Genomic DNA, 9477 nt, shown 5'->3' with positions numbered 1-9477 from the left:
TGGCATAAATTTGTCTGTGTATGGAAGCAATAAAGCTACTTTAAATATTTTTTTTTAATGTAGAAAATTATGTAGAAGGTAATTTCCTGTTTAAAGCAAGAATAATAGCAAGCATGATGGTTTTGCAGCATTCGTGGAAATAAAGGATGCCACGGGCCTTAACCCCAGCACTCAGGAGGCAGAGGCAGGCAGATCTTTGGTCTGGTCTACATGGCAAGTTCCAGGCCAGCTGGGGAAAAAAAAAAAAAAAAAAAAAAAAAAAAAAAAAAAAAAAAGTTGGGCCAGCAAGATGGCTCAGCAGGTAAAGGTAGTTGCTGCTAAGCCTGACAACCTGGATTAACATGGTAGAAGAATAGACCTGACTCCTATAAGTTGTTCTCTGTGCTAGAGAGAGAGAGAGAGAGAGAGAGAGAGAGAGAGTAAAAACTGAATTTGAAACAACAGCAGGGTGGGCAGCTTCTGAGGAATAATAACCAACACAACAAACGAAAGCCCAGCTATATGCTCCATTTTGAGCACAAGGCAGGAATGACTGCATGTTTGTGGGAGCAAATGACCATCATCTGTCTAGCACAAACCATGAGGCACAGACTCATAATAACTTATTTACACAAAGAAATATTACCACCTAAAACTTAACAGGAGCACACAGACAAGTAGACATTTCAAAGCCATATTAAAAAAAAAAAAACAGGTCTAAGAGCTTATCAAATGCATTAATGAATGAATGATGCAACCCCTTCACCCAGATCATTCGAAAAGGGAGACGCCTAATCTTGGGAAGTGCAGTGGTACCCACCAACTCATCATCAGATCCTTAGGGCCATGTGTTAGGGGATGGACAGGCAACACAATACTGAGCCTGTTCCTGGAGTTTCTGTTCAGCATGACCTCCTCACCCCTGCTTTGACATGGCCTACTGCTGTTTCATCATCCAGATCCGGAGAGCCTAGAACCAGCTTGGGACCTTGAACCAGCTCAGTGCTTGGCAGCCCTGTGTCTAAACAGTTCTGTGACGAGGTTGGCTTTGTCCATATCTTATCCCACCACCTGCAGTGACTCTCTTTGCATCCGCTTTTGCCCAGCAATCACTTTAACTCTTCCTGGAATCTATTCTTGTGTGAAGTGTAATGTGTGATCAGAGAGTGAACATCACTCATTAAGATAGAAATAAAATATCCTGTGTTTGCCAATGGCCATGAAGACCAAGTGAAATCAGTACTTGGTGAGTTAATGCCAATGAAATTTATGTATCTTGTGAATTTATTATCCAATAAATTATAACACCGTGGGAAGATACAAGCATGTTCACTCGTGTTTCTGACAACAGCACATTGACAATAAGGTAGCTGGAGCTGTGGGTAGCAGGGTGAGTCCCAGCTGGGAGATCTCAGGCCCAGCTGACCCTCATGGCCAAGGTTGGAAGCCTGACTTATCTTTCCACCTGCTTTGTTTCCTGTAGCTTTATCAGGAAGGGTGGAGAAGGTGCTACAGTTTGGAATGCCCACTTTTCCCTCTCCATGGGATTGGATCCAGGTGTTTGGGGAACGCTCCCCAGGCATAGCCAAGGATCTCTATCAGTGTTTAAAAGGCCTCAGACCTCAGTCTTGGCCTAAGTCTGTCCTTCCCAACATGCAGAGGCTGCTGATTTTGAGTGTGCTGCTGGGGACAGTCTTTGGCAATAAGAACTTTGTGGGGTAGGGGTGTAGAGAGGAAGGGGGTGTCTCTAGATGTGATGAGAAGGGTTTGTCCCCAGCCAGTGTGTAGACAGACAGACATGTGGTAACACAGCCAGGACATACTGGTACTGCCCTGGGGCAGCAGGCTGGTAGTGGGCTAGGGCTGGGAGGGGTTGGGCTCTCTTCTGAGCCCTAGAGAAAGCTGAGCTCTGAGAAGGTATTTTCAGAAGAGAAAAGATCAGGTTTGCTTGGAGAGAGAAACTAGTCTAAACTGGGATGGGGACAACACAAAAGTCCAGAAGCTTCCAAAGCCTCTATTTTCTCATTCTGGGGAGAGTTGGGGTACCCCAAGTTCCTCTCTTGCTCTGCCTAGGCACCAGGTGCTCCGAATCTTTGCAGCTGATGAAGCCCAGGTGCAGAAGGTGAAGGAGCTGGAGGACCTGGAACACTTGCAGGTTAGAGGAGGAAAACAGAATTCCCTGAGGACTCAAGGTCCCTCTTGGGCCAGCTGGGCCCAACCTAGGGCCTCACTACTCCCCTGTAGGCACCTGGTCCCTGGGCTCTGGCCCAGCTTCCCAGCAAAGAACCATGGAATTGATCTGTTGGGAAGTGACTTCAGCCCTGTCCCTTCTGATCTTGGTGCCCTTAAGCATCTGAGAATATGTCAGTATCCTTTTTACACTTTGTCTGCCTTGCTGCCTCAAAGCCTTTCAATTCTGGCCATTTCCTAAGCATACCAGACTTTGTCCAATTCCCAAGTTTTCCCCTTCTTTCTCTGCCCCCAACACCCATCCATATCCTCTGCTATGGGGGAGCTTCTGGCGCTAAACTCCCCTCCCAGTCTGGCTCTGTCCCACCCTGTTGCCCTGGTCAGTGTCTCCAGCCCACTGTGACAGTGCTGGCTCCTGTCCTTCCCAGCTGGACTTCTGGCGGGACCCTGCCGGGGCTGGCATCCCCATTGACGTTCGAGTGCCCTTCCTCAGCATCCAGTCTGTCAAAGTTTTCTTGGAATCCCATGGCATCAGCTATGAGATCATGATTGAAGACGTGCAGTCACTGCTGGAGGAGGAACAGAAGCAGATGTCTGCCTTCAAGACCCGGGCCCGGTCCACTGACACTTTCAGCTATGCTACCTATCACACCCTGGATGAGGTGAGGACAGCCCTGGAAGATGTTTCTCATAAGCACCATGCTCTTCATCAAGGCTGGCCTGACTGTACGTGGGCCCTACTATTTTCATGTGCCCAACATGGTCGGGGTTGTAGTTTCATAGCATTGCAGGGCTGCAGAGGAAGGCATTTGGGTGCCCAGAAGCCATTAAACTCTTTCCTCCCTCCTTCTTTTCCACCTCAGATCTATGAATTCACGGACTTGCTGGTGGCTGAGCACCCACAGCTCGTGAGCAAGATCCAGATCGGCAACACCTTTGAAGGACGCCCTATTTACGTGCTGAAGGTAATGGAAACCCACATGTAGGCAAATAAGGGCACACGTACAAGAGTGTGTCCTCACGTGGACTTCTACATGTGGGTGTGGGTTCTCACACATGTCCAAGGGAAGGCACTGTTTGACACACTCCCTGTGCAGACATTTGGGAAGGTCTGAGTCTCCATGGGGGAGTAGGTGGGTACATGTGTATACAAAACTTTCATTTTGAGGTGACCCAAGTGTTTCTAGTCAAGTGTCGCAACATGGGAAATAGTGTGGAATCTGGTAGTCTAGACAAAATGTTTTGCTGGCGACCTCCCACAGTGGACAATCTGAGCATCAGAATAGGGCTAGGGTCTGGAAGTAAGGCTGTGTCAGTCCGTCCTAAATTTGGGCTGAGGGCAGGAGGCCAAGCTCTGTAGGATCCCTTTCTAGTCCTCAATCCCATGCCCCACCTGAAGGACAGCTCCTCGAACAGAGCCTTGATTTTAGGTATATACAGAGGGTAGCTTCTGGCTCAAGTGGGTTCCCTTGCAGGGAGTGAACTGAGACTTGACTGCAGAGTTGCCCCTCACCCATTTCCCTGCCTCTTTCTCCAGTTTAGCACTGGAGGGAACAACCGGCCAGCCATTTGGATTGACACAGGCATCCATTCCCGGGAATGGGTTACCCAGGCCAGTGGGATCTGGTTTGCAAAGAAGGTAAGGCTGGGGATTGAGAGGGCTCTCACTTGGTAGGGAATTGGTGTTCAGAGCCCACAGAAGCTTGGACCTCCCACTTCCCTCCAGAAGCAGTGGTCACAGAGGCAGGCCAGGGAAGGTATCCATGGTACTAACATGGCAGACACTCTGCCTTCTCCTCCCCCCGCCAGATCACTGAAGACTATGGCCAGGACCCAGTCCTCACTGCCATTCTTGACAGCATGGACATCTTGCTGGAGATCGTCACCAACCCTGATGGATTTGCCTATACCCACAGCACGGTACATACTGTCTCTTGTTCTTAGGGAGTGTGGGATGTCCCTCTGCCCTGCAAGTGACCCTCAGTTGAGGAAGGGGCAAATAGGCCCATCTTCCTGGATCTGGGACTCTCAGCTTGGGCACAGCTGCCATCTTAGCCAGATAATTCTTTGTTGTTGGGGGCTGTCTATGCATGGTGGATGTTTAGTAGCCTCTTATCCTACCCCCTGGATGCTGGAAGTAACTCCCTTCCCAGTCACAATTACACAGAACATCTTCAGACACTGTAAAATGCCTTAAAAGGAACAAGCACCGCCCTCAGTTGAGATCCTGTGCTCCAGATCTGACTTCCACACTCAGCTTTTCTTTAATGGCAAATGTGGTAAGCACCTGAAAGTCCAGTGAGCTGGCTGATCCTCTTTCCTTCTTCAGAATCGCATGTGGCGCAAGACTCGCTCCCGCACACAGGGCTCCCTCTGCATTGGGGTGGATCCCAACAGGAACTGGGATGCTGGCTTTGGGGGTAAGACTTCCTATGATTTGGGGGCAGGGATGGGGCAACTCAGAATGGTTTCTTGCTCTCCTCTGTCTGGTTACCGACCCTATTCCTGCCCCAACAGTGAGGGAGGGTGCAGGCTGTCAGTCTGCCTGAGGGCTCTCTGGGTTGGAGGAGGCCCTCAGAGACTTGGGCCTTTGTAAAGAACTCCTTGATGGAGCTATGGTCTGAAAACCTCTCTTGGAAAATGTCTAGCTTAATGTTAACTCCTTTCCTCTTTGGGCATGCCTCTGCAGGAGCTAGTTTCAGCTCTAACCAAACCTGGTGGCAGAAGAAGGCAGGGCCCCAGGTGACATGCCACTGGCCTTTCCTTAGCCCACAGGAGGGGCTGAGGCCTCCCAGCACTGCACACCCCCCCAACTCCATGCAAAGAACTGAAGCTATAGAAGCCATACCAGGAAACAGATAGGAAATAGGAAATAGCAGCTGTATCCTCTGCACTCTCACAGAACCTGGAGCTAGCAGCAACCCCTGCTCGGAAACATACCGTGGCAAGTTTGCCAATTCTGAAGTGGAGGTCAAGTCCATCGTAGATTTTGTACAGAACCATGGAAACATCAAGGCCTTCATCTCCATTCACAGCTACTCCCAGCTCCTCCTCTACCCTTATGGCTACACATCAGTACCAGCCCCAAACCACAAAGAGCTGGTAATAACTCTGCTCATCGTTTTCCCAAGCTCCTTCTGTGTCCCCACTTTACCCATCAGAGCTGTATAAGGCCCGAAAGCCTACAATGTGCCCAGTGCCCTCCTTTTCCCTTGGTCCCCTAATGATTTGAGAAGACTGGCAGGATGGTTTGGGTAGACCACAAAGGTGGACTAGCCTCATTTTCTGAAATACTGAAGCATGGAATGGTTGACTCACAAAGAGGGCTAGACTTGGAACTTGTGGTGACTATACCTGGAGCTGTGGAGTGACTGAAGGGCAGGGAAGGGCCAGCCAGCCATCCTGCAGGGGCAGAAGACCACACTGCTGGCACACTAGAGGGCTGACCTGCAAGGCTAAGGAGGCGTAGGCTCCATGTCCTCTCCCAGGGACCTGTTTATGCTGGTGCATACTCCTGAGCCACTCTGTCAGGACCTGGGCTACCTTGGCCCTGATGGGTGGCCCTGCTTATGTTTTCTCTAGGATGAGCTAGCTAAGTCTGCTGTGACGGCCTTGGCTTCTCTGTACGGGACCAAGTACACGTATGGCAGCATCATTGATACAATTTGTAAGTGTCTTTCCTGGTGGACCAGGACCAGTATCAGTTGGCTCTTTTTGCCTAAGATTCCCAGATCTGGGAGAAAACCCAGACACCACCACCACCACCACCCCCGCCCCCGCCCCCATCTGAGAGCTGATTGCTGAGTCATTTGGAGGGAGGGCAGTGCCTTTTCGTGACATGAACCATGTTGTCTTTGACACTTTCAGTCAAACAAGCACTCTTGTCCCCTTATCTTGGGGTTAACGGACTTCTTACACAGATGGGGTAGAAAACTCCAATGGGACCTATAGCTCATCAGAAAATTTGGCTTAAGAAACACTTCTAACCTCCTGTACCCTATCATTAGGAAATATACTCCATCTTTTCCTTACTTACACTGTATATGAGATGCCCCTGGGAGGAACATTGCTACATCCAAGTGGAATTCGGTCAGCAGGTGTTTACAAAACACCTGCTCTGCACCAGGGCTTGTGTGCTTGGGATAGAACTGTGACTAAATATGCAAAGATCAGGAAGCATTCACTCTAGGTGAGGAAACCGACAATGTGCTTAGAAACGATAGTGTGTTAGGTGACAGATCCTTGGGAAAAACATCCCAGTGCAGGCAAGGGGTGTCGGGAGTACTAGGGTGGAGGCTGAATACCAGGGTAAGGATCAGGCTTACAGAGAGGAATTTGGGCTAATGTTGAAGGAATAAGGGTGAGCCAGGAGGCCATCTGTCTAGGGAAAGGGCCTCCAGGCAAAATAACTTTCTAGAGCAAAGGCTGTGCTATGTGATATGGTCTGGGGTGTTTGAGGAAATAGCTGCTTTAAAGTACTGGCAGGCAAAAGCAGGATACAGGTACCAGGGTGGGAGAGGTACATAACTAACCTCACATGCTTCTTGGCCAACATGCCCAGATTTTGTATAGTGAGCGGGTCACAGTATTACCTAAGGAGGAACTTGTTTGGATCCCAGGCTTTCTTCGTTAATGGTTTCAAACCTGAGTCAGAGGATTTTGCTGTAGTGTCCTGAAGTTAAATTCTGATATGTACCCCGCCTCCCTTTCCTACTGCCCAATTCAACAATGGTGGCTTTGCTAACCAGTATGCCAAACCTGGGAGATTTTTCTCGTAGAAGAGGCTTTTGCTTTGACTCAGAATCTTTGCACTTTCCTCTGCAGACCAGAACCCTTGGGGATCAATTCCATTACCCAAGCAGGGCGTTCTGGCATGTTTAGAGGTGTCATTGAGGTGACTGTTGGGGTGGAGAGAGTCTTCAGACAAGCTTTTGTAATTACACAGACTTTTTGGCATCCCCTTAGGATGAATAGAGTAACCATTGCTGTTTACTGGTCTCCTCTCTGGGCCTCTTGGGTTTAGACCCAGTGGGAGTTTCCTGGAAGCTGGGCTGTTTGTCAATAGCATCCTCCAGTACATAGACTCTACTTGGCATTGCACAAGGCTCTGAATTTTGGGTGCTGACTCAGCCCATCTGGATATGTCCAGTGATCAGCCCCTGCTCTTTCCTGTTTCACTCCTGTCCCAGATCAAGCCAGTGGGAACACCGTTGATTGGACCTACAACCAGGGCATCAAGTATTCATTCACCTTTGAGCTGCGGGACACTGGGCGCTATGGCTTTCTGCTACCTGCCTCACAGATCATCCCCACAGCTAAGGAGACATGGCTGGCTCTTCTGACCATTATGGAGTACACTCTCAACCACCCCTACTGAAGCACCCCTTCAGCACCCTCCTCTTCCTCCTCTCCAGCCCCATTCAGGCAACCAAATAAAGCTTGATTGTACAAGGAGCAGAATCTTGGGGGCTTGTGTGTGGAATGCTCATGGCATGCCCACCTTTCTAGCTGGGGCAGAAGTCATTTATTTCAAGCAGGTCTTAATGGAAATGTATGGGTGGCTGAACTAGATGACCCCTAAATTCCCTGGCATTCCAGGGTCCCATGAAGTTGTATCCAAGAGGCCTCTGTTTTAATTAGACCACCCTGAGCTCAACTTGCCAGTTGGGTGATTTGTTCATATCTTAGTGGCAGGTGGCAGCCATAGCTGCTAACCAAATGCCTGGCATCCCATGGTGGCGAGGAATTCACCATGTGCCAGTCCAGCTGGTTGTGTCCATCCACCTCTACCTATTTATCAATAACCTACAATATGGACTATAATAATCCTGGTGGCCACTGCTGTCCAAAGGAGATGATGCAGCCCAGTCAAACACATTAGTAGACAGTAAAACATGGCCTCCCGCTCCTGAATTAAAGAAAATGAAGTGAAATGAAATCAATTACTGAAGATAAGGAACATATGCTCATCCAGAGATGTTCATTGTGTATCAGGAAGCTTTGCCTTGCAGGGTAGAGGTGGTTCACTTTTAATTTTCCAGATCCTTCACAAGATTCCCTAGTGCATCACCTCTGCTCCCTCATTTCTGTCCCTCACCTTCCCATTTTCCTGTCCATGACCCTGACACCTGTGATGGCTCACTTACAGGCTACCACCATAATACATGAAGTAGCTCACCTTTTATTTTCTTTAAGGCAAGAATCTACCTTTGTTCTCTCTCTCTCTCTCTCTTTTGGTCTTTTTGAGACAGGGTCTCCCTGTAGTCCCAGCTGACCTGGAACTCCCTATGTAGACCAGGCTGGCCTTGAACTCACAGAGATCTACCTGTCTCTGCCTTCCAAGAGCTAGAACTAAAGGCGTTTGCCACCACGCCCAGCAGCCCATTTTCTTTAAGGCAAGAATCTACCTTTGTTTTTTCTGTATCTTTTAGATGAGAATGTGGAGTTGGGCGTTACTGCTAAGGAAGGAGGTGGGTTAATATGCTCAGGGGGCTAAGGTGAGGCTGGGGGCTGTCTCTGCCACTCAGATTTCAAGATCTTTAGCTCTGCTGATTTGAGCCTTGTCTTTTTCACATAAAATGGCTTGAAGGTCAAAATCATTTTTTTTAAAGAAACAATTTTCACATTGAAATTCTATTTTAATATTGTTTTTCCTATCAAAAATTCTTTAAAAAAATGAAAGAATGAGGCTGATTATACAGAGCCAACTTCTGCATACAAATATGAGATAATGTGAAAGGGAGTTTCTAGCCCAGTGGGGTGCAATTCTAGCACTAGGGAGACAGAGGCAGGAAGACTGATCCTCACCTGGTTGCAAGACCCTGTCTCAAAAAAAAAAAAAAAAGAAAAAAGGAGGTGGGGCGGGTTTCAGTCTTTACAGAGAGCTGATTTGGTGATACTCTGGGAAAACATTTTCCTTCAAGCTATGCAACAAGAGTCTGTAGATAAGTCAAAGCCTTATTTTAACTATTTAGTTGGCCAAGTAGGAAGCTAGTCATCTTTTGTTTAATATACCAGGGAAAGAGAGGCAGGGGGATCTCTGTGAGATGGAGGTCAATCTAGTATGGTCTACCTAGTGAGTTCCAGGACAGCTAGAGCTACAGGGAGACCCTGTCTCAAAAAAACAAGACTGGTAAGAAAAAATATTAGGTTATTATGATGACATATTGTGTTGGATAGCTTTAGTGTCAACTTGACACACCTGGGTTGAGGGATCCTCATTTGGGGAATTGTCTCTATTGGACTGGCCTGTGGCCATGTCTGAGGGGCATCTTCTTGATGAGTGATGTGGGAGGGCCCAGCCCACTG

General features: G+C 48.4%; 1 protein-coding gene across 2 annotated transcripts in view; it reads left to right on the top strand.

Annotated features, from left to right (window-relative positions):
• The window catches only part of Cpa1 (carboxypeptidase A1), a 19870-nt gene extending 12228 nt beyond the window's left edge, over nt 1–7642 (top strand). The window contains exons 2-11 of one of the 2 annotated variants that reach the window (XM_008846339.1): nt 1641–1697; nt 2053–2134; nt 2598–2831; nt 3033–3134; nt 3707–3808; nt 3979–4089; nt 4499–4589; nt 5072–5271; nt 5752–5836; nt 7359–7642. In XM_008846339.1, coding sequence (XP_008844561.1) covers nt 1641–1697; nt 2053–2134; nt 2598–2831; nt 3033–3134; nt 3707–3808; nt 3979–4089; nt 4499–4589; nt 5072–5271; nt 5752–5836; nt 7359–7546 — 1252 coding nt within the window. In that variant the 3' untranslated portion in view covers nt 7547–7642. Of the gene's footprint in view, nt 1–1631; nt 1698–2052; nt 2135–2597; nt 2832–3032; nt 3135–3706; nt 3809–3978; nt 4090–4498; nt 4590–5071; nt 5272–5751; nt 5837–7358 lie in introns of those variants that run through there. The other variant, XM_008846338.1, reaches the window with a different exon arrangement.
• The last annotated feature ends 1835 nt before the right edge of the window (nt 7643–9477 follow it).

Source organism: Nannospalax galili, unplaced genomic scaffold (genome assembly GCF_000622305.1).
Source record: "Nannospalax galili isolate Female #2095 unplaced genomic scaffold, S.galili_v1.0 scaffold660, whole genome shotgun sequence".
In the NCBI taxonomy this organism is placed as follows: domain Eukaryota; kingdom Metazoa; phylum Chordata; class Mammalia; order Rodentia; family Spalacidae; genus Nannospalax; species Nannospalax galili.
The sequence above is the reverse complement of the archived record's forward strand: the minus strand, read 5'-3'. Positions and strand labels throughout refer to the sequence as shown.